Source organism: Rhinoraja longicauda, chromosome 9 (assembly GCF_053455715.1).
Source record: "Rhinoraja longicauda isolate Sanriku21f chromosome 9, sRhiLon1.1, whole genome shotgun sequence".
Taxonomy (NCBI): Eukaryota; Metazoa; Chordata; class Chondrichthyes; order Rajiformes; family Arhynchobatidae; genus Rhinoraja; species Rhinoraja longicauda.
Genome location: NC_135961.1, coordinates 41,770,639 through 41,795,892, shown reverse-complemented (window position 1 = coordinate 41,795,892; position 25,254 = coordinate 41,770,639). Strand labels below are relative to the sequence as shown.

At 45.2% G+C, this 25,254-nt stretch overlaps 1 protein-coding gene across 3 annotated transcripts in view; it reads right to left on the bottom strand.

Moving 5' to 3' along the window:
- rasgrp3 (RAS guanyl releasing protein 3 (calcium and DAG-regulated)) overlaps window positions 1-22,900 on the bottom strand; it is an 89,309-nt gene extending 66,409 nt beyond the window's left edge. The window contains exons 1-6 of one of the 3 annotated variants that reach the window (XM_078405322.1): window positions 22,722-22,900; window positions 21,651-21,830; window positions 6,652-6,754; window positions 5,398-5,460; window positions 2,533-2,664; window positions 1,162-1,312 (exon numbers count right to left, since the gene is read on the bottom strand). In XM_078405322.1, the coding sequence (XP_078261448.1) occupies window positions 1,162-1,312; window positions 2,533-2,664; window positions 5,398-5,460; window positions 6,652-6,754; window positions 21,651-21,720 (519 nt within the window). In that variant the 5' untranslated portion in view covers window positions 21,721-21,830; window positions 22,722-22,900. The remainder of the gene's footprint in view (window positions 1-1,161; window positions 1,313-2,532; window positions 2,665-5,397; window positions 5,461-6,651; window positions 6,755-21,650; window positions 21,831-22,721) is intronic. The other 2 variants (XM_078405321.1, XM_078405323.1) reach the window with 2 other exon arrangements.
- Window positions 22,901-25,254: the final 2,354 nt, after the last annotated feature.

The window sequence follows — 25,254 nt, the reverse complement described above, 5'->3', positions numbered from 1 at the left end:
GCTCTGACGTGAATGAAATAGCTCGGACTCCATCAGCCTTTGACCTCCCCACTCCCAGGAGAAGCATCCTGCCTCTGCAACCACTCATGAGACTGATCTGTTCACTATTGATTGGGGTGGAATGGTGACGCAAAGAGTAGAGTGTCCGTCCAGTGCTCTGCGTCCAGAGACACTGTCCAGTGTCTCAAAGTTCCAGTGACCCAAGTTCACTCCTGACCACTGGTGTTGTCTGTGTGAAGCTTGCACGCTCTTCCTGTGGATTTCTTCCAGGATGCTCTGGCTTCGTCCCACCTCCCCAAACATTGCGTGTGTTGGAAGATTAATTGGCCACTATAAATTATGTGGTGTGTGGGTGAGTTGTAGAATCTGGGGAGAACATTGATGGGGATGTGGAGAGAATAAAATGAGGTCAGATAGAATTTGTATCAAAATGGGTACTTCATGATTGGTTACAAATTCAGTTGGGTGAAGGGCCTGTAATCTCGCTGTAGCACTCAATGACTCAATGACTATTTGGGTATTATGTGGATACAATCCCATAACCTACCATTCAATGCCAGTCTGATCATTATCTTTCTGCAGCCCATCCCAGGGCAGGCAGACGTATAGAACGTGTAAGAGGGAACTGCAAGATGCTGGTTTACACCAAAGATAGACACAAATGCTGGAGTGACTCAGAGGGACAGGCAGCATCTCTGGAGAGAAGGAATGGGTGACATTTCGGGTTAAGACTCTTCTGAATATCACCCATTCCTTCTATCCAGAGATGCTGCCTGTCCAGCTGAGTTACTCCAGCATTTTGTGTCTATCAGACGTATAGAATGTTCATCCATCTCTGTTGTCTGCAATTTCATGGGGTGAGAGCAGAGGGTTGTCTGAGTAGTTTTGGAGAAACTCGTCGAGGTGAACTGGGGACCTCCTGAGCACCAGTTGACGATGGATAATGTGGTTCAAATCTCCAGAGAAAGGGATCAGCCCCTTTAATTCAGCCTTGAGGGGAGCTTTGTAAATAATACGGGCAGCCCCAGTCAACAAGAGTAGGGGCCAAGATATGAAGGGTGGGGGCTCGTGATGGTGGCTTCGAGGCGGTGAATGTGAAATTTGAAAAACATGACAAACGCACACAATGTATCCAACTCCGCAAAATGGGGAATCACTGACCGATATCCGGCGGAAGGATTTATATTCCAGAAATGTCAAGTGTTCTGCCAGTTCGAGAGGCTCCAAATGGTCGAACAACAGAGAAGCTTTGCCCTTCTTCTTGGACACCTTCTTACGCTGAGTTACACGTCTCATCCAGTCGTACGACGGACTGATCCAAAAGTAATGGCAGAGTCAATGATTAGTTAGTTTCAGAAAAATGGCTTACCCGTGCTGTTTCATGTGATTAAAACTGTCATTACAGAGCGATCTATTATTTGAATAACTCCAATTTCCCTTGGCAATAATTTTCAATACGTCTCCCAAAACCTCCAAGCCCTTTTCAGCAAATCATGCAGTTGTTGTGAAGTTTGGTCATTGCTGTCCTTTAGGGATACATTGACATACCTGCACTGGAAGTGCAACTCAAGATAACAACTGTGTGTCACTTTGAGCATACACTGCAGTCTAGGCAGTGCATCAAATAGCACCATGAGTAAGTGTCCTCAGTCAGTGCCACCCATTAATGCCATTAATTAATGCCGCCAGCCAGTGCCAGTAGCCAGTGGCATCAGTCTGTGTCATGGGTTTGTGCCAGTAGAAAGAGCCGTCACTTGACACCACTGAACATTGCTGCCAGCCTATCGCATCTCCCAACATCGTCAGTCAATGCTGCCCATCAAAGCCAGTGGTATCAATAAGCACCATTAATCCAAACAGCAATGTACTAACCCCATCAGGAATTGAAGAGTGAATGTCCAAGACATACCTATCAGTCATTGTCATGAGGCCGTGCCATCAGTCTGTGCCATCAGGCAATGCCATCAATTAGTGCCAGTCAACGCCAACATTCAGTGCCATGTATCAATACCAACAGCCAGTGTCATCTATTAATACCACCCATCATTGGCATTACACTGCACTATCGTTCAATGCTGAGTCAACAGCCCAGTTGTGCCATCTGATATTACCACCAGTTGTTGCCATCAAACAGTGCCGTCAGCCAATACCACCCACTTCTGTCATTATTGATTATCATTAATATTGGTCATCAGTGCCAGGAATTAGTGGTAACTGTTTCAGACATCCATTGTTGACCCCAACCAGTGGCACTTATCAATGCCACTAGCCACTGCCACCTGTCAATACTGCCAGCCAGTCCATGGCACTAGTCAGAACCATTAGTCAGTGTTCCCAGTCGGTGACATTAGTCAATCCATGACACAAGACATGCCATCAGTCAGTGCCATCAGTTACTGGCACTGGTCTGTGTCTCCCATCAATGCCATCAGACAGTGCCACGCGTCACCATCACAAATCCATGGCACCATTCATTGCTGATTATTAATATATATATATATCTCAGATCATAAAGTAAAGGAGTTCTCTTACATGCTGGAGATGTCAAGGAGTTTACTGTGTTCTTCATAGCCTAGCTGGCTAGCCAGTTCCTGAAACTGCTCTGTCAGATGCACCAAACCCAGGTCCAAGTTAAACTCAGCAGGGAATTCAGAGATCCAGTACCTATATACACACATGCATAAAGAGAGGGAGGTTAAAGATCTGTTTGACAAGAGATCGCATTATACAAAATCCACTTGACAAGTCCTCTAACACGTGGGATTATATGGGCTGCTTTCAGCTATCTGATGGATTTGATGAAGGATTTTCTGGTCAATCTTTTCCCAATTTCTTCAGATGTTAGGAGTGAAGTTGAGACTTTGGAATGCACGCAGAGGAGATTTACCAGGATCACTACAAGGATGCTGAACATCTGGGGGGAGTCTGGAGAAACTTCGACATTTCTGCTGAATAATAGAAGTTTGAAACTTCCATCAGATACTTCTATTGTTTAAAATTGTTAAGCTTCTATCAGCTCCTTAAATGTTGGAATGTTCGCTATCAAGCGTCTTTGAGTATATGAAAAGCGCTATATAAATGTAATGTATTATTATTATTATTATTATTAAGAGCTCTATCTATTTTCCTGCCTTCTGCCCATAATCTTTGATACCCTTACTAATCAAGTAAAAACACCCAAAGATGGCCACCAGAGCTGTCTATGGCAATTAATTCCACAGGTTCACCACACTCTGGCTAAATAAATTCCTCCTCATCTCCTTTCTAAAGGTATGTCCTTTTATTCTGAGCCTGTGCCCTCTAGACCTAGACTCTACCACGAGTAGAAACATCTTCTCCACATTCACTCTATCCAGGCCATTCATTATACGGTAAGTTTCAATGAGGTTCCCCCTCATCCTTCTAAACTCCAGTGAATACAGGCCCAGAGCTTTCAAAAGCTCATCATACATTAACCCGATCATCCCCGGGATCATTCTCGTAAAATCACTCTCCAATGGCAGCACATCCTTCCTCAGATACGTATCACAAAACAGCTCACAATACTCCACAGTGCGGTTATTTACTATCAATTCAACTTACAAATGAACTTTTTTGGAATCCTGCACCAACACTCCCAAGTCTCTTTGCACCTCCAATTTCAGAATCCTCTCCCCATTTCTTTCTTACTATCAAAGTGCATGACCGCACACTTTGCTATGCTGCATTCCATCTGCCACTTGTTTATCCATTCTACCAACCTGTCCAAGTCCTTCTGCAGACTCCTTCGTTCCTCTACTCTAACTGCCCCTCCACCTATCTCATATCATCTCACAAAGCCATCAATTCCATCTGTAGAAGTTGGTGAGGGTTGTTGGGGAAAAGCCGATCTTCCTAAGCCTTCTAAGGAAGTAGATGCGTTGGTGGCCTTCTTGTGAATTGCTTTGATGTGGTTGGTCCAATGCAAATTGCTGGTGATATTAATTCCTTAGAACATGAAGGTTTTAACCATCTCTACTTCAGCACCCGCAATGGACACCAGAGCATGTGTACCACTTCGCTTCCTGAAGTCAAACACAATCTCCTTTGTCACAATAGAGGTCTGTTTCAGTTTTGTAATATGTGGTATTTACAGCTTCAAAATGATCATCATTTACCCTTCAATTTTAACTTGTTCATAGATTGCTGACATTGCTGGCAAGATCACCATTTGATCTCATCATAGAAACATAGAAAACATAGAAAATAGGTGCAGGAGTAGGCCATTCGGCCCTTCGAGCCTGCACCGCCATTCAATATGATCATGGCTGATCATCCAACTCAGTATCCTGTACCTGCCTTCTCTCCATACCCCCTGATCCTTTTAGCCACAAGGGCCACATCTAACTCCCTCTTAAATATAGCCAATGAACTGGCCTCAACTACCTTCTGTGGCAGAGAATTTCACAGATTCACCACTCTCTGTGTGGAAAAAACACTTTCTCATCTCGGTCCTAAAAGACTTCCCCCTTATCCTTAAACTGTGACCCCTTGTTCTGGACTTCCCCAACATCGGGAACAATCTTCCTGCATCTAGCCTGTCCAACCCCTTAAGAATTTTGTAAGTTTCTATAAGATCCCCCTTCAATCTTCTAAATTCCAGCGAGTACAAGCCGAGTCTATCCAGTCTTTCCAGTCTTTCTTCTTTCTTTATCATGAGCATATCAAATGAGAAATCTGGATATAGCAGTCAGCACAAAGGGTCTAATGGGCACCAATAATCCAGGGTGCTGGCTACAATGGCTGGCAACAATTAACCAGCATTCTAACTTTGAGCAGAAGGTAGTGTGGTAATTACAGGACAGCATACTCCTTGCCCCTGAAACCATCTAATATCAGATTGCCTAGCGATAGTTACTAATTCAGCCGATACATGAATCCTATTGCAAGTACAAGGATTTATCCTCACTGTAATCCTGAAGTACCTAAAAATTAAAATTCTTCATGCCTTACTCTCAGGTGAGGCCGATCATAATGCCTTTGATCCTGTAGGAGGCTTGAGTGTATAGGGCAATAGGGCAGATGGGCAGCACGGTGGCGCAGCAGTAGAGTTGCTGCCTTACAGCGCCAGAGACCCAGGTTCGATCCAGACTATGGGTGGTGTCTGTACGGAGTTTGCATGTTCTCCCTGTGACTGCATGGGTTTTCTCCGGGTGCTCCGGTTTCCTCCCACATTCCAAAGACGTGCAGGTTTGTAGGTTAATTGGCTTCTGTAAATTGTCCCGGTAGTGTAGGATAGAACTAGTGGTTGATGTGTACTTGGTGGGCTGAAGGGCCTGTTTCCACACTGTATCTAGAAACTAAACTAAATAATCTATTCACATGATTCATTTTTCATTATTTTCGTTCATTGAGGAGAAGATTAGTGCAATTTCTTACCTCATTAAATGACAGATTTTGAGGCGAAAGTCACTGCAATCCTCACCACATGCTTCACGATACGTTTGAAAGTCAAGAGAAATGTCTTTATATATTTGGAAAAGTAAAAAGAGTAGGATATTCAGCGCTTTGAATCTAAGGCTACACTCAATGAGATCATAGCTAAATCCAATGTTTTGTCTTTGCCTCACATCTCTTTATAACTTTGTATAGCAAAAGTGTAATTTAAAAGACAATGACCCAGCGTCATCTGCCTTTTGTGGAAGAGAGTTCTGACTTCCACATCCACTGCATGTAGAGTGTTTCTTAACCTCACGCCTGAAAAATCAATGTTACTCAATTCAAATAAGGCTCCAAGTCCAGGACATCCTAGCCAACTAAAGTAGTTTCTCCTCATCTACACACTGGCCTAGCTAGTGGAGCTGCTATCTCCCAGCACCAGAGACCCTGGTTCAACCTTGACAGTGGCTGGATTTTCAGAGGCCCTTTGATAAAATGCCACAGGTGAGGCTACTAAACAAGATGAGAGCCCATCAATTTACAAATCTCCCAGACTCACCTTTTGGTATCTTGCTACAGTCCCCAATGAAAATTTGCTTCTGATCAATTTATTTTCATGATTGCTGTTCATTAATACTGCAACACTTGCAGGACAAAATCCCTCCTTGTCCGTGGGTACTGACAGTCGATCCACCATTTTTTGTAGTGGTCCTCCTACCTTGGCCTGTGTTCTACACTGGCTGCGATGTGCCGGCACCAGCAGGCCCTCACCCTGACTCTCCCGCAGCTCCGGGCCTCACTCACCCACACCTGCAATGGACCCCAACTTTACTTCAGTCTACGCCTGATCCACGCCCTCAACAAACACTTCCTTGCCTACCTGGACCCTACTAAGGATCCGGTGCTTGCCTGAAACTCGTGCTGGAGTTTCAGCCACTGATTGAACTCGCCACCAAACAATTAGTTCCACCGATGACAAGATTAAAAAAACAACTTGATCACATTTGGCTCCGTTAGAGAAAGATAATTTGTTTTCCTTAATGCTGACATTCTTCGCATAGGTTCACTTCCAGTCTGCATTCATAACAGTACTAGTTTCCTGGGGTCTGCACTGCTGCTGTGTGTGCATGTCCAGGATAGTGTAGATCTGACCAGATGTGATTTTGTGAGGGATTAAACTTGAGCGACGCTAGCAATTTTTTTTCCAACATGATCACAACCAAGGTGCAACTTTTAAAAAGTTAGAAAGGATATATAATTAGAAGCTTTCCTGCCAATTCAGTGGATAGGAGGTACCATCGATGCATGAGAAGAACCATTCTTGGTACTTGGCTGTTACTCAACTCTCCTTCATTATCTGAAAAACAGGCACAGATTGACTATTAGAACATGGAGGTATAAAGTTCGCACAAATAAAAACTGTTACCTTTGGAGTATTTTATTCATAACTCGAAGATGGACACCACTGACAAGGCCAATATCTATTGCCCATTGCTATTAGCCCTGAGAAAGTGGACATTTTCATGAACCGCTCTCAGTTCCTCGAGTCAGAGAGGCATGTAGAATTGCAGCACACAAATAGGCCCTTTGGCCTATCAAGTCCACACTGACCATCAACCTCCAATTTACACTAATCCTACAGCAATCCACAATTTTTTTTCCTCACACATTCTCTTTCCAGATTCCACCACTCCCATACACAATATAATTTAATGTCACCAATTAACCTACCAACCAATACACTTTTGTGTGTGTAATGTACATCTTTGACACACGGCAGGAAACTGGAGAATCTAAAGGAAGCCATCCAGGTGAAGGGGGGCCAATTACCTCCAATTAATGTTAATGAGCAACATGGGTTTTAAATTGACCCACTTATTTCACAGTCACAACTACATTTTAATACCAGACTCTTATTTTCCTGTGGCAAAATTTAAACCCATTGCTCCAAGCCTCTGCATTACTAGATCCTACGTGAGATATAATGATGGCACAGTTGATAAATTACATCACCTGCAATCATGGGATTTTGACTATCTGGAGTGCCTCTGATCAAACATCACCATGGTAGAGAGGGATGGGACGTTAAGGAAAACAAAAGATTGTCATAAAATCCCCATCGAATTCACGAATGTCTTTTAGGGAATGAAATCTCCCATCCTTGTCATGCCTGACCTACATGTGACTCCAGGGTCAATGTGATTAACCCCTTACTGACCAAATGGATCAATAAACCATTCAATTCAAGGGCAGTTTAGGTTGGTAATTAATGCTTCCCTTTCCAACAGTTCCCCAAATCCTGATAATTATATATTTTAAAATCCAACTAAATTCCAAACAGTAATCTACTGATATTAGATTATTTAATTTTAGGAATAATGAGACTCAATCCACAAAAAGAGGCCATTTGTTACTTTTAAATGTCTTTAATATTCGCAGAAGCCTCAGCGATGATGCTGAACATGAACACAGGATAAAGCAACAATAAACCCCAGACCTGCTCTTCCATTCAACCATATCATGGAACCTGGAATATAAAACAGTAGAGCACAGAAGCTTCGGCCTGGATGTTGCCTGGATTAGATTACTATAGTTATGGTGGGAGATAGGAAAGGCTGGATATGTTTTATGTGGAAACTAATTTCTTTAGTCAGAGGGTGGTGAATCTGTGGAATTATTTGCCACAGCAGGCTGTGGAGGCAAAGTCAATGGATATATTTAAGACAGAGATAGATAGATTCTTGATTAGTGGGGTTGTCAGAGATTATGGGGAGCAGGCAGGAGAATGGGGTTAGGAGGGAGAGATAGATCAGCCATGATTGAATGGCGGAGTAGACTTGATGGGCCGAATGGCCTAAACCTACTATCACTTATGATCTTATGGAGCAAAGAAGGCTGTGGGGTGATATAAAATTAGTTCATGAGAGTTAAAGATAGGTGATGGTCAAAATCTTTTTCCCATGGTAGGGAAAACAAGGCGGCATAATTTTAAGGTGAGAGGTAGAATATTTAAATGGAATGCAAGTGTTAAATGATTTACAGAATGAAAAATTGGTATCTGAAATGAGCCACCAGAGGAGGTGTCAGAATCAGATGTGATCATGTTTAAGAAACATTTAGACAGACACTTAAATAGGCAAGGCACAGATGGAAATGGACAAGTGTGGGCAAATGGGATTGGTGTAAAGGAGCTAAAAGCTAAGCATGGATATGATGGCTGAACGGTATAATTGTACAAGGCTGTACCATTTTATGACTCCATGACTATTTTCTTTGTATGTTCAGATATAACTTATTGGCAAAGAGGAATATTTTTTTCACACATAAAGTGAAGAATTAAAGTCTCACGACCATCTCTTTAAAATTAATTTAAAAGGGAATAGTGGCCACAATACCAGGTTTGCTTGCAGCCTACATATCAGACCTAGACGTAAGAGAAATATCGCTAGATCCTGTCACATCATTTCATTACCAGAATGAGGTAGTCATTGCAAGGCTGTGACCTTGGCGCCACACTCTCGCAGAGGGGCATGTTCGTATCTGAATCAGGACTGCATCAGTACTTATGGTGTGACATGTGATGTTGGCTCTGTGCAGTCCCATCGGATGGAAGTTGGTTCTGAAAATCCGACAGGGGTTCCAGGATGGTGACAGTAGTAGTAAAAAAACCCGACTGGATACAGAAGGTTTGGCCATCATGTTTAAGGAACCCACGGTTCCTTAAATAAATTCATGAATGTCACTTCATTATTCACAGTTAACTTGTGGTGCCAGAAACAACTGCTGAAGGACTACCAGCATCATACCATTGGGTTGTCAGCTACCCGAGTGGAATGTGAAGCATTGTTCTTCTTGTTTGCGTTTGGTCTAATCCTGGTAGACTGGGAGCTTGGTCTGGGAATAAGAAGGAAATGACATGCAACCAAGAGCTGAAGATGGCTGTTGTGGAGAGAGCAGGGGTGCTCCACAAAACGTCAACCTTCCCTTTGCCTTCACAGACGCTCTTTGACCTGCTTCCACCAATTTATTTATATGGTCCAGATTCTGCATCACCCCTTGACCCACATTCACATCTCCAACACCATCTTCCCTACCCCCTCACGTTCGTGCACGCACATGCACACACATACATGCACACACACACATGCATGATCACACGCACGCATGTATGTACACTCTTCTCTGAGAGGGTTAATCACTGAGAGGGGCTAAAAAAATCAGAAAGTGCATTGACCTGATTATGTCAGGATCAGTTATTTGGTATTTGCTTATACTGGAAGCAACTGCTTTGTAACAGCAGCCATTTAATGGCACAATTCAGCAATGTAACGTCCTTGGAAGTGACCTCATCAATGGCTAAGCCCCATTGTATACAAAACCATTTTCATGCACGATTACTTCTCCATAATAACCCTCGTGACCTGCCCATGCTTCCTTTATGATCGGATGCAAGCCTCTAACTGAAAGTTGAAATTCACACAATACTTACCGTAAACACGCTAATCAACTCACAGATGCTATCCCTCCCTCATTCACAAAGTTCGGCATTAAACTGCATGGCTAATACTTAACTACAACAATCGGATGTGTGAATAGATATCATCTTAAGATCATAAGTGATAGGAGCACTAGCCCTAACCCCAAACTGTATCTCTGCTACACTGATGACTGCATCAGGGCTACCTCTTGCACCCACACAGTACTCATGGACTTTATTAACTTCTCTACTAACTCCCACCCTGCACTCAAATTCACTTGGACCATCTGCGGCATGGAAGGGGAAGTGTAGTCCGTCTACCCCACGACAGAAGGGGGAGGAGTTGGACAGTTTGATAGCCACAGGAAGAAAGAATCACCTGTGGCGTTTTGTGCTGCATTCCATGGATAGAAAGGTGTTTTTGACATATTGCAAACACCACCCCAAAAAAAAAAAAGTTTCAAGCGATGTATCAGAGCAAGTGATCAAAAGCTTGGCCGAAGACTAAGTTTATATGTGCACTTTACAAGAGGTAGTGGAGAATGATAGTGAAGGGACTCCGGAACTCAAGGAGTGGTTGCCCCCAACAAGTGATTATCATGCAGCGTGTGCAAGGAGCAGGGATACAAAATCACAGAATTGCAGGCGCAGGCGCTGGAAACGAGGAGGGATGAGGCGTTGGAAAAACTAGAAAATTGAAAGGAAGTCCTTTTTCCCTGTGGCTATCAAACTGTACAACTCCTCTCCCATCAGTCGTGGGGTAGACTGACTCCCCTTCCCCCTCCACTTGCCGGAGATGGACCAAGTGAACTTGAGTGCAGGGTGGAAGTTAGTGGAGAGGTTCATAAAGTCTGTGAGTACTGTGTGGTTGCAAGTGGTAGCCCTGATGCGGTCATCAATGTAGCGGAGATACAGGTCTGGGGATCGGGCTAGTGTACACCTGGAACAGGGATTGTTCAACGTACCCAACAAAAAGACAGGCATAGTGGAAGGCCCATGCGAGTCCCCATGTCTACAACTTTGATTTGGAGGAAGTGGGAGGAGTCGAAGGAAAACTTCTTATGGGTGAGGACCAGCTCCGCTAGGCAGAGGAAAGTTTTGGTAGAGGGAAATTGGCTAAGGCTGCGATTGAGAAAGAAATGGTGGGCTTTAAGGCCTTCCTGGTGGGGGATAGAGGTGTAGAGTCATGGAGTCAGAGTGTGGAAACAGGCCCTTCAGCCCAACACCAACTACCATGTCCCATCTACACTAGCCCCACCTGCCGATGTTTGGCCCATATCCTTCTAAACCTGTCCTATATCTATGCACCTATCCAAGTTTTTCTTAAACTATGCAATGCTACCTGCCTCAGCTCCTCCTCCAGCAGCTCATTCCATACACTCACCACCCTCTGTGTGGAAAAGTTACCCCTCAGGTTCCTATTAAATCTTTCCCCCCTCACTTTAAACCTATGTCCTCTGGTTATTGATTCCCCTCTGGGCAAGAGACTCTGTGCATTTATCCAATCTACTTCTCTCATAATTTTGTACACATCTATAAGATCACCTCTTGTCCTCCTGCACTCCAAGAAATAGTGTCCTGGCCTGCTCAAACTCTCCCTATAGCTCAGGCCCTCGAGTTCTGGCAACATCCTTGTAAATCTTCTCTGCCACCTTTCTAGTTTGACAATATCTTTCCTATAATGTGGTGCCCAAAACTGAATACAATACTTTAAATGCAACCTCACCAACATCTTACTACAACGTCACCCATTCCTTCTCTCCCGAGATGCTGCCTGACCTGCTGAGTTACTCCAGCATTTTGTGAATAAATCTTACTACAATATGACTTGCAACTTCTATACTCAATATGTAGGAAGGAACTGCAGATGCTGGTTTACACCGAAGATAGACACAAAATGCTGGAGAAACTCAGCGGGATAGGCAGCATCTGTGGAGTGAAGGCATGAGTGACGTTTCGGGTCGAGACCCTTCTTCAGACTCAATATTCAACACTCGGTATTCTGACTGATGAAGACCAATGTGCCAAAAGCCTTTTATGACCACCTTAACTTCCTGTGGTACCACTTTCAACGAACTATGAACCTGCACTCCTAGAACCTTCTACTCTACAACACTCCCCGGAGCCCTACCATCCACTATGCAGGTCCGGCCCAAGTTAGTCTTCCCAAAATGCATCATCTCGCATTTCTCTGTGTTCAATTCCATCAACCATTCCTCAGCCCACCTGGCCGACCGATCAAGATCCTGCTGCAATGTTTGACAACCGACAGTAGAGCGACTGAAAATCCATCGTAAAGATGAGGTAACGGCGGTCTGGAAACTGAAAGCCATTAAAAGGTCAAAGGGCATGTGAGGCATTTTGGACATAGTTGGGAAGGGAATCGACTAGGGGGGATAAGATGTAATCGAGGTATGGGGACAATGTGTGTGTTGGACTTTGCCTCTTGCAAGCTTCTCACTGCACTGGAGTTATTCTATTGCAATTTCCACAATCTCAAGGATGTCCAAAACATAATTGTGCTTTCTAGAAGATGCTGTAACAATGCAAGAAATGTGATGGCCAATTCATACACAGCAAGCTATTGTAAAGACTATAGTGATGCTATGATTCTATCCTCAATACCACAAGGAGCAAAGCATGCATGCCTGCGGCATCCTGCTGTGCTTAGATATGGTCCCTACACAATAGCATTTCAAGAGCACCGCATTAGTTTTATAAAGCTTGTTTCGCCTTCCTGTGCATGTGAAAGTTAGTATATAATTGCAAAATCAGATTTTAATATTATTTTATTTTAAATAAATACATGAAAAATAAGCAGTGAAAGAAAAACAAATGAATGCATTTGCAAGGGATTGTCCCCGAATGAAGTAATTTCTCTAGAAATGAGGGCTGGATTGATTGGCAATGAACAATTTAGGGTGACACAATGGCGCAGCAGTAGAGCTGCTGCCTCACAGCGCCAGACAGCTGGGTTGGACCCTGACTACAGGTGCTGTCTGTGCGGTATTTGTACGTTTTCCTTGTGACTGTGTGGGTTTTCACTGGGTGCTGCGGTTTCCTCGACATTCCAAAGACGTGCAAGTTAATTGGCTTTTGTAATTTTGCCCTGGTGTGTCGGACTCGGTGTTGCAAAGGGCCTGTTTCTCACTGAACTCTAAACACTTTGGCCTGTAACATTGTGGTGATTGCTGTGGGGACATAGACAAGAGATGATCTAAATGGAACACGTTCTCATCAGCTATATTAAACAATGGGGTCATTTTCTCCACTAGTTTGTACTGAGGTCTCTCTGCAAAAAGCAAACAGGCATTCTTTGTGATCATCCACAACTGCACTCTGTCTAGACTCAATGTGCTTAGTACCCATTAGTTAAAGTTATTTTAAAACTAGTAACATCACAACCCACAAACAGCTCCCCGTAATGTCAGCAGCAACAAGCCACACAATTTTGATGATACTCCTAAGATTCAACCACAATTGTGAATGTAAGCAGCTAACAGAATGTTTCCCTTATGGTGCTGAGTTGCAGACATTTCAGTTCTCCTGTTTATACTTTGTTAGCATCTGGAGCACAGACTTTTCACATTCCTGGGGAAAAAAACATCTACAATTCATCTGCAGTAGCTAAAACGCCTCTACTCAGATATTTGGAGTGAAATGGAAAAGAAGCTAAATATTTGTTCTGTTCAAACTAAGTTCCTATTCAATGTCTTGCTCAAGTAAAAAGAAGCAGGTATTGTTATTTAACATGGACTTAATGAAAAATCAAAGAATGTGCCAAGAGTTTCGACATGACAATAGAGGCCTAAGGCTGGCTTTGGCCCATGTCCTAATTAGGGCAAGCTATAGCCACCAGTCAGGACTCTTCAGAACACAACAACATAATTTGGGCGGCAAGGTGGTGCAGCAGTAGAGTTGCTGCCTTACAGCGTTTACAGCGTCGGAGATTCGGGTTCGATCCTGACTACAGGTGTTGGCCTGTTATGCCCATTCCACTATCTGAAAAGATGATACCTGATCTTTTACCTAACGACCATTTTCCTGCAATAATTTCTGTTCATTTGATTATCATCTATCTATATCTATATACTAAAACTCTATTTGTTTGTTTGTTTCTGAACTACAGCCAAAACGGTACACAATAGCGCGACAATTTTAAGCCCACCTTACTCACCGTCGTCCCTTTGGTGTTAATGGAAGTAGTTTCATTGAAATCGGTGTTATATTTTTTAAGTTATTCACATTTTAAAGTTTAAATCTATTTCCTAGGGAGGGTGGGGTGAGGGAGGGGGGTGGGAGGAGGGAGGATAAGGGGGGTTGAGGGGGATGGAGTGGGGGTGGGAGGGGGAGGAGAGGGTGCTGCAGCAATGCAGGAGGGGATGGAGGGAGGGTGGGGTTGAGTGGGATGGTGGGGGGAAGGGAAGGGAGGAAGGGGGAGGGGGGTAGGAGGGGAGGGAGGAAGGGAGGGAAGGAGGGAGGGAAGGAGGGAAGGAGGGAAGGAGGGAAGGAGGGAAGGAGGGAAGGAGGGAGGGAGGGAAGGAGGGAGGGAGGGAGGGAGGGAGGGAGGGAGGGAGGGAGGGAGGGAGGGAGGGAGGGAGGGAGGGAGGGAGGGAGGGAGGGAGGGAGGGAGGGAGGGAGGGAGGGAGGGAGGGAGGGAGGGAGGGAGGGAGGGAGGGAGGGAGGGAGGGAGGGAGGGAGGGAGGGAGGGAGGGAGGGAGGGAGGGAGGGAGGGAGGGAGGGAGGGAGGGAGGGAGGGAGGGAGGGAGGGAGGGAGGGAGGGAGGGAGGGAGGGAGGGAGGGAGGGAGGGAGGGAGGGAGGGAGGGAGGGAGGAGAGGGTGCTACACCAATGTAGGAGAGGATTGGGCCCAACGGGTCCACTTGGTCTAGTAAAACTCTCGGTTTGTTTGTGTGTATATGTTTGTGTGTTTATGTGTTTATGTAACACAGCCAGAACGGTACATGATAGCGCCACAATTTTAGGCCCACCTTACTCACCATTGCCTTGGGATTCAAATGAATGTTAAATTTTTAAATTCCACTGCTTAATCTTTCAAAATCACTTTTTTATGTTAAAAAAATCACTTTTCTATCTCTCTTTGGTGGTCACCCGCGTATGACGTCACAATGGGAAGTTTGAGTCCACTCCTGCCATTCGCCGTCACCCGCGTATGACCTCATAATGGGAACGCAACGCGTCCGCGCCTCCGCAGCTGTGGCCCGTTGATCTAATTCACCGGACTACAACCCCCAGTGGGCATTCACACACACGCACGCACGCACGCACACACACTGCGGCCACACTCCTACTTCTCCTCCTCCTCCCGCTCTGACATCTTATGCGCTCCTCCCGCCGCCGAGTTGACCGCTGGAAGTTGTAGTCGCCCCCCGGCCCCAGTGGTTGCTGCTCGGAGAGGAGGGCGGCACCCGCACGAGTGACCGGAGTGGCGGCCAATAAGGAGGGGGTGATGAGAGAGTCAGGGGTGGGGAGGAGGGAGGGTATAGGAGGGGGGGAGCAAAGGGATGGAGTGGGCGAGGGGGGGAGTGATGGAGTGGGTGAGGGGGGGGGAGTGGAATGGGTGTGCGGGGGGGTGGGAGGAGGGAGGGGGGGTGGAGTGGGTGAGTGGGGGGGAAGGAGGGGGGAGGGGGGATAGAGTGGGTGAGGGGGAACGAGGAGGGAGGGAGGGAGAGGGGGAGGAGAGGGAGAGGGGGTGGGAGGGCAGGGATGGAGTGGGTGATGGGGAGAGGGGATGGAGTGCTGAGTGGGGAAGAGGGGGCTGGAGTGGGGGGGAGGGAATGGATTGGGTGAGTGATGGGGGAGGGAGGGGGGATGGAGTGGGGGGAAGGGGGGTGGAGTGGGTGAATGGGGGGAAGGGATAGAATGGGTGAGTGGGGGGGAGGGGGGATGGAGTGGGTGATTGGGGGGGAGGGAGGGAGGATGGAGTAAGTGAGTCGGGGGGAGAGGGGGATGGAGTGGGTGAGTGGGGTGGAGTGCCGGAGGGCCCCTAAGAGTAGAGGGGGCGGTGAAGTGGGGATAAGGGGGGGTTGAGGGCGGATGGTGGGTGAAGGGAGTGGAGGGGTGAAAAGGGGCATTGAGGGGGTTGGAGTGCGAGTGGCGGGGAGGGGAGGGGATGGGGGAGTGGGGGAGGGGAGGGGAGTGGGGGAGGGGAGGGGATGGGGGAGTGGGGGAGGGGAGGGTTCTACACCAAAACAAGAATGCTTTGAGCCCAACGGATGGCCGCCGGATCCGCGCGTGCGCGGTTTGGGGAGGGTTGTCATTTTTTGTTCAGCTCCTGCACATGCGCAGTTGTGGGAGGGTTGCCATTTTGTATTCAGCTCCGACCTCCCGCTCGGCCCCCGAATACTCCAGGTCCCATGTGGGAGGAACACCGACGCTCCACGCTCCAATTGGTCGCCGGTGCGTCCTGATTTGTTCCTGCCGTTCAGCCCCACGTGGGGTCCATTGATTGGCTACAACCTCCCCCTGACGCCTGATTGGCCCGGGTCCCCACGTGGAGGGAGCGCCGATGCTCCCCACTCTGATTGGTTGTCGGCGGGTACTCATTTGTTCCTGCCGCTCACCCCTCCGTGGGGCCATTGAATTGCTACGACCTCCCACTCAACGCCCGATCGGCCCGCGTCCCCACGTCGGGTCGAATGATCGGCTCCCACTTCCCACTCGACGCCCGTTTGGTCCGAGTCCCACGTGTAGGGAGCGGTTTCTTCCCGCCCAAAGCATCTGCCATCGCAGTAGAGCTGACGCTGCTGCTGAATGAGGGCACAGTCTCGAGGATCTCCAAGAGAGGATTTTAACCATAAATTGTAAAAACATTCCAGATAACATTTATTTTATTTTTAAGAAAAAAACATCATTTATTTTAAAGAATTAACGCGATTTTCCCATGTCACGATGGGAACCCAATGAGGAATGGGCCCAATGGGTCCTCTTGGTCCAGTATTATCTGAAAAGATGCTCAGTGACTGAGCCTCCTCTGCTTTCGTGGGTTGAGAATTCCAATCTTAATTGTCCTTGGAGTGAAGAAAATCCCTTGTGATTTCCCTGTCATGTCCTGAAATAATTTTGCAGACACAAGAGACTGTGCAGATGCTGGAAACTGGAGCAAACCATCAGGAAATCAGGATTTCAACCCACAATGTTGACCTTTGTTTCCTCCAACAGATGCCACTTCACCCATTGAATTCATCTAACAGATTGTCTGTTGCTCCTGAAAGAATTTTCTCTGTTTCCAAGAATTCACCTGAATTCTAGAGTGTAACGTCCCTGTCAGCTAATATCTCCTCATAGTACAATTTATAAGATCCCAGGAATCAATCTTTTGAACCTTCAATGCGTTTTTTCTATCACAAGTATATTCTTTGAAAAGTAGAGAGTCAGACCTATGCACAGTATTCCAGGTGTAATCACTTACAAGAGCCCTGCACACTTGCAGTATGGAATGTGTAGGAAGGAACTGCAGATGCTGGTTTAAACCGAATATAGACACAACATGTTGGAGTAACTCAGCGGGACAGGCAGCATCTCTGGAGACAAGGAATGGGTGATGTTTGGGGTCGAGGCCCTTCTTCAGACTGGTTGCAGACAGTTGCAGTACAGTGTCTTTGGTCCACAAATCCTCTCACAATAAAGGATGAGTTTCCAACCTCATCTATTGCATCCGCTGCTCTAGATGTCAACTTATTTACATCGGCGAAACCAAGTGCAGGCTCGGCGATCGCTTCACTGAACACCTGCGCTCGGTCCGCATTAACCAAACTGATCTCCCGGTGGCCGAGCACTTCAACTCCCCCTCCCACTCCCAGTCTGACCTTTCTGTCATGGGCCTCCTCCAGTGCCATAGTGAGGCCCACCGGAAATTGGAGGAACAGCACCTCATATTTCGCCTGGGCAGTTTGCAGCCCAGTGGTATGAACATCGACTTCTCCAACTTTAGATAGTTCCTCTGTCCCTCCCTTCCCCTCCTCCTTCCCAGATCTCCCTCTATCTTCCTGTCTCCACCTATATCCTTCCTTTGTCCCGCCCCCCTGACATCAGTCTGAAGAAGGGTCTCGACCCGAAACGTCACCCATTCCTTCTCTCCCGAGATGCTGCCTGACCTGCTGAGTTACTCCAGCATTTTGTGAATAAATCGATTTGTACCAGCATCTGCAGTTATTTTCTTAAAGGATGAGTTTCTATCTGTACAAGGACAGCAGCATCCCCTGACCACCAATGTTTCCAATTGCTCACCATTAAAAAGCAGCCTGGTAATCCAGTGGGGCTTTGTGCAAACACTTTGTGCAGGATTGCTCTGGAGCAAGATCTGTTTTACTCCTGTAAATACTCTGTATTAAAGGAAAGGAATCTAGTTCACGTTCTAGTTCACCTGGAGGCTTCCTGCAGACACTTTAAGAAACTGAGTTTGACTTTCAAATGTTCACAATAACTGAGGCAAACATGTTTGACTTAAGAATTGGGCACAAAAAGCTTGTTGACGGTAAGTTACCTGATGCAAGATGTACCAATGGATATGGGATGGAAGATTGCTGGTCATCTCCCCTTTCCTATTAGTTTACGATGAGAACCTCATTGCCTGGATTATCAAATTGCTGTTCAGTCCTTATTACCTCTGGACTGAATAGCATTCTAAACCAAAGATACTAGAGGAACAAGATGGACCACTCCATTGAAATCGCCCATACTGAAGTGTAGTACGCAAAGGAGCCATTTTAGTAGGCAAAACCTACTAAAGCCGTTCATTATGTCTCTCGCAGTGTAATCAGTCTTTTGGGGGAACAGTATACCATTAAAATGCAGAATATATCTCATCTATCAATTCACAGATTTTTGTGATTTTTCTTTTTAAATGTTTCTGCAAGTTTCTGCCTACTAAAATGGCATCATGACATACTATGGTTTTTAGGGTCTATCTTGTTCCTCTAGTATCTTTGTTCTAAATCAAGTCAGAGAAAAGTTAAGAAATAAGTACTTTGGAAGACAAATGGTACATGCCTTTTATCACGAGGAGAACAGGAGTAAAGGTGTCTGACTCCAATTTTACAGATTCTTGATAAGACCCATCCTGGAGTATGGTGTATAGTACGGTCATCTTATCTAAAGAAGGATATACTTTCAATGGAGGGCTTGCAGCAAAGATTCACAAGAATATTTCTGCAGAAAACAGGTTTACTATTTGAGGAGAGTACAAGTGAACTGAGTCTGCATTCTCCAGAGTTTAAGGAAAAATCTAAGGAGATTTTGCTGAAAACTTACAATTATTTCAGGGTTGGCAAGCTGGATGCATGTAGGGTGCTACTGCCTGCTGGGAGGGGGGGCACTTAAGACTGAGCTGAGGAAAACATTCTTCAGAGAGAAGGTAGTGCATCTTTGGAATTCTCTACCCCAGAAGATGTGAAGACTTTGTTCTTGAGTGCATTCGAAACAGAGTTAAAAATAATAAGGGAACAGAGTGATCTATGAATAGTTCAGGAAAATAGAGCTGGAGCAGAGGATCAACAAGATAAATGATGGACCAACTTAAAAGGACCGTGTAATTAAGAACCATCCAGACCTACAATATGTCTTTAAGAAAGGATAGTTGTCATCCTTACTTTACCTATATGTGACCAAACTAATGCAAGAATATAAAACCATATAGAGTCATAGAGTCTTACAACAGGGAAACAGAGCCGTTGGCCCAACTTGCACATGCTGACTAAGATACCCCATCTACACTTTCTTCACCAGCACTGTTTAGCTCATTTCCCTTTGAAGTTTTCCTATCCACGTACCAATCCAAATATCTTTTAAATGTTGATATAGTACCTGCCTCAATTACACCATCTGGCAGCTCATTCCATGTATCCACCACCCTCTGTGTGATAAATGTTGCCCCTCAGGTTCCTATTAAACATTTCCCATCTTGGCTGACAAATCCATTGGAATGTTTTGAGGAAGTAAATAGCAAGATGTACATAGGAGAGTCAGTGGATGTTGTTCACTTGGATTTTCAGAAGCCCTTTGATAAGGCACCGCACATGAGGCTACTGAACAAGATGGGAGCCGGTGGTATCAGAGGGAAGGTACTAGTATGGATGGAAGATTGGCTGAATGGCAGAAGGCAAAACGTAGGAATAAAGGGGGCTTTTTCTTGTTGGCTGCCAGTGACTAGTGGTGTTCCATAGGGGTAGGTGCTGGTCGGTGTTTTACATTGTATATTAATTATTTTGATGATGGAATTAATGGCTTTGTGGCCATGTTTGCGGATGATTCAAAGATAGGTGGAGGGACAGGTAGTGTAGAGAATGCAGGGAGCCTGAAAAGGATGTACAGGTTGAGAGAGCGGGCAAAGAAGTGGCTCTGCACCTGTACTCGCTAGAGTTTAGAAGGATGAGGTTGGACCTCATAGAAACATCAAATAGTGAAAGGCCTGGATAGAATGGATGTGGAGAGGATCTTTCCACTAGTGGAGGAGTCTAATATCAGAGGGCATAGCCTCATAATAAAAGGACAAACATTTAGAAAGGACATGAGGAGGAATTTGTTTAGACAGAGGGTAGTGAATCTGTGGAATTCATTGCCACAAAGGGCTGTGGAGGCCAAGTCATTATGTATTTTTAAACCCGATATTGACAAGTTCGTAATTAGTAAGGGTGTCACGGGTTATGGGGTGAAGATTGAAGAATGGGTTTGAGAGGAAAAGATAGATTAAATGGCGGAGTAGTCTCCATAAGTTGAATGGCCTAATTCTGCTCCAATACGTTGTGAACATGATCTTATCAATTTAAACCTATGTCCTCTGGTTCTTGTTTCCCCTACTCTGGGTAAATGATTCTGAGCATTCACCCTATTTATTCCCCTCATGATCTTATACACCTGTACAAGATCTCCCCTCACCTTCCTGTGCTCCAAGGAGTAAAGTCCGAGCCTGACCAACCTCTCCCTGTAGCTCAGGCCCTCAAGTCCTGGCAACATCCTCGTAAATATTCTCTGCCCTCTTCCCAGCTTAACAACATCCTACCTGTAGCAGGGTGGCCAAAACTGAACACAATATTAAAATGTAGCCTCATCAATGTCTGGCAATGTAACATCTCAACTTCTACACTCTAAACCGTGACTGATGAAAGCCAATGTACCAAAAGCCTTCTTGACCACTCTACCTACATGCAGTAAACTCCATGAACCATTCCTCAGCCCAACTGATCAAGATTCTGCTGTAATTTTCAATAACCATCTTCACTATATACGATACCCCCCATCGCAATGACATTTGCAAGCTAACTAATCCTGCCTTCTACATTATCACCCAAATCGTTGACATAAACCACAAACAGCAATAGAGCGAGCACTGATCCCCGAGGCACACCACTAGTCACAGGCCTCTAGTCTGAAAAAAAACTACTACCATCACCTGCTGCTTCTTTCCCTGAAGCCAATTCTCTATCCAGTTGGGTAGCTCTCCCTGGATCCCATGGCGTTACATAGCTTCTGCTGCCTCAAACGTAAGAAGAAGATGGCATCTAACCTTCCAGAACAGCCTACCATGCAGAACCTTGTCAAATACGAAAACCTTACCTTTGAAAAGCAGGCGATTGGTTTTCTGAGGCAGCCAACAGCAGGATTTAACAGTGCATGACTGGGCCAAGGAATCATTGACATTTGCCAAAGGCATACTTTTCAGAACCATGCATTTCTAAATTAAACGTTCATAGTAAGCAATAATCCATTCACATCGTAGCTGTTATGGGCAAGAGACATCTCTACCTAAGTACACTTACCGATTGTATCAATGCTGGCATGTAACAGTTCATTCAATGTCGCAGCCTTTCCAATATTAATCGATCCCATGGTCCTTGTGAGGGTATCAAAGAGTGAAGGTCATTTGCGCTTTCCAGAGCAGCATCTCAACTTGCAAATAGGTCTCATTGGCACTCAGGTCGGGACAGCTCAATAACCAACTGAGGAAAGAAAGAATGCTAAGCTTAAAATGACAGCTTGCTGAAACAATATTTAAATTCACTGTTTCAAGTTCTAAACTTTTAAAGGTAAAATATCTTCTGGTTACTTGGACTTGTGCTTTAGCCCACCTTAACTTTTCCAGTCTCGAATTGTCAAGTAGAATTTGATTATGCCTACACAAGATAGACACAAAAAGCTGGAGTAACTCAGCGGATCAGACAGCATCTCTGGGGAAAGGTAGGTGACGTTTTGGATCGAGACCCTTCTTCAGACTGAGAGTCAGGGGACAAGAGATATAGACGGTGATATAGAGAGCTCAGTCTGAAGAAGGGTCTCGACCCGAAACATCACCTATTCCTTTTCTCCAGAGATGCTGTCTGACCCGCTGAGTTACTCCTGCTTTTTCTGCCTATCCGGTTTAAGCCAGCATCTGCAGTTCCTTCCTACACACTTCATATGCATACAGAAGATTCCCTTTCACTTATTTGTTGGAAACGAGCCCTGGTGTCTTTTACCATCAACAATCAAGACATACATTTCTCTTCCATCTGAAAGACCTATGAAGCACACCTTTAATGCCACAGTAGTGGATCAAAGACAGTCCCCACAGCAGTGCAAAATAACCCCAGCACTGCAGGGAGGGGGAGGGGGAGGGGGGTGCTCAAATGGCTGAACTCAGACATGAACCCACATCCTTCTGACTCAGAGACAGGAGTGATACGGGAAGAGCGACAACGGATACATTAAGCAAAAGGTTATTTATTTAATATTGACTTTCAAATCTTTACCAACCTGAACAGATTCTCTAATCTTTACTCAGATAAACTGACATAAACTGACATGTTCAGTGTGATCAAAAAGACATGGTTACTTCAAAAACAAACACTTACCAGGTGTAAAGAACTGTTTCATTTTCCACTCTACTGCTCCACGCAGAAACATATTCCTAGCTCACAGTTATATTGATATGCAGAAGACCATAGACCTTAAACTCCTTATAGTCGTTGCTAAGCTGCTGCATCATGTGATGTCATGATCTAGGCATGTCAATTATGTAAGCGGAATGAGTAAAGACTTCATTTATGCCTGAAATAGTTTGAAGGAGAAAGACACATGCCGGCTCAGGCGTACTGACATCCCGTGAGCAAAGCCGAATAAAAAGAGACACAGAGAAGGGGTCGGGGGAGAGAAAATAGTGTGTTCCTGGTCGCTAACATTTCTCCCACAATAGTGCTTCTCTCTCAAAGAACAAAGAGCTTCTTAGCGGCTTGTCAATGATTAATCTTTCTGCTGCATGCAAATAAGAGTCAGACACCAAAGTTATTTATAAACTTACACACTGAAAAAATATCAGACGTGCCTATGGTCTGACCATCTGAACAACAGGTTTATTTCCCACATCATCCACCCCCCCCCATAAATCCTCTTCCACCCTCCCCCAACACGTGCACACTCAAAATTACTCTGCCCAACACCTCCCAAAAAGATGCATATACATAAGAATAAAAGTTGTTCCTAAAATGTGAGTATATTGTGAAAAGGCCAATGAAGGAACTACTGTTGTGGGGAACTTGTAATGTTACAATGCTGTATTTATCCAGCACCACAAGCTTAGAATGCATGAAGCAATAAGCTACAAATAGTAAGTGCTGCTCACAGTAAATCATGTCTTGTTTCTAACATCACAAGACTAAATGCCATTTCATTTCAGTATCAACCCCCTCCACACACAAACGTACATGCCTATACACACGCACATGTGCAAAGAGAGCAGTCCTGAACTACAATCTACTTCATTGGTGACCCTCGGATTATCCTTGATCGGACTTTGCTGGCTTTCCCTTGCACTAACCGTTATTCCCTCATCATGTATCTGTACACTGTAAATCTCTCGATTGTAATCATGTATTGTCTTTCCGCTGACTAGATAGCACGTGACAAAAGCTTTTCACTGTACCTCGGTACACGTGACATTAAACTAAACTAAAGATACATGCTCACACGCACAAACTCACAAGCGCACTACAAATATACAAGCATGCTTACTCACACACACACACACACACACACACACACACACACACACACACAACACACACATGCTGACACATACATTCTTCTCTTGTGAGATAGTCACGGGTTTAAGGATAACTTGCTTCCACTGGTGCTGTGGCTTCTGAGGTGATTGCTGTGGCCGATGTAGGAACCACAGACTTCACAGGTGGGGCAAGAGGTGCCTGACAGTAAGGTTGTGCACTACCTCTGTTATTTACCTAGGGTTCCTGTGTGCCCCCAATGCACAGACTCAAAGTATTCAATCTGCTTCAATACAGAATTACATGGGGCATATACACACACGCAAGCAAACACATAGAATAAAAGATGTACAAATATCCCTGCTAATGCACTTGCAAGCACACCATTACATACAAGCTCATGCACACAGCCAAACTCACAAACATGCACTTACACACATGCTCATACACACAGCCAAACTCACAAACATGCACTTACACACATACATGCATACGAATATAAAGTGCACAGCTGTGAAGACTAATGGCCTCCACATCCTTCTGTATTCCCCAATTCACCACCCTCTGACTAAAGAAATCCCTCCTCATCTTCCTAAAGGCATTTTCAGGCTTTTAATTCTGAGCCTATGACCTCTGGTCCTAGACTCTCCCACTAGTGGAAACATCCTCTCCACATCCACTCTATCCAGGCCTTTCACTATTCGATGAGTTTCAATGAGGTCCCCCCTCATCCTAATCTCCAGTGAGTAGATGCTTAGTGCTGTCAAGAGCTCATCATATGTTAACCCACTCATTCCTTGGATCATTCTTGTAAACCTCCTCTGGACCCACTCCAGCAGCAGCACATCCTTCCTCAGATATGGGGCCCAAAATTGTTCACAATGCTCCAAACGTGGTCTTACCAGTGCCTTATAGAGCCTCAGCATTACATCCCTATTTTTGTATTCTCGTCCTCTCAAAATAAATGCTAGCATTGTGTTTGCCTTCCTCACTACTGATTCGACTTGCAAATGAACTTTTTAGGAATCCTGCACCAGCACTCCCAAGTCCCTTTGCACCTCTGATTTCTTAATTCTCTCCCCATTTAGAAAATAGTCTTCACCTTTATTCCTACTACCAAAATGCATGACTCCACGCTTTGCTACACTGTATTTAATCTGTCACTTCTCTGCCCACTCTCCCAAATTGACCAAGTCCTTCTCCAGAGTCTCTGCTTTCTCTACACTGCCTGCCCTTCCAACTATCTTCATTTCATCTGCAAATTTGGCCACAAAGCCTTCAATCCCCTCGTCCTAATAATTTATATACACCGTGAAGAGTAGCGGCCCCAGCACTGACCACTGCGGAACTCCGCTAGTCTCTGACAGCCAGCCAGCCAAATACTTTC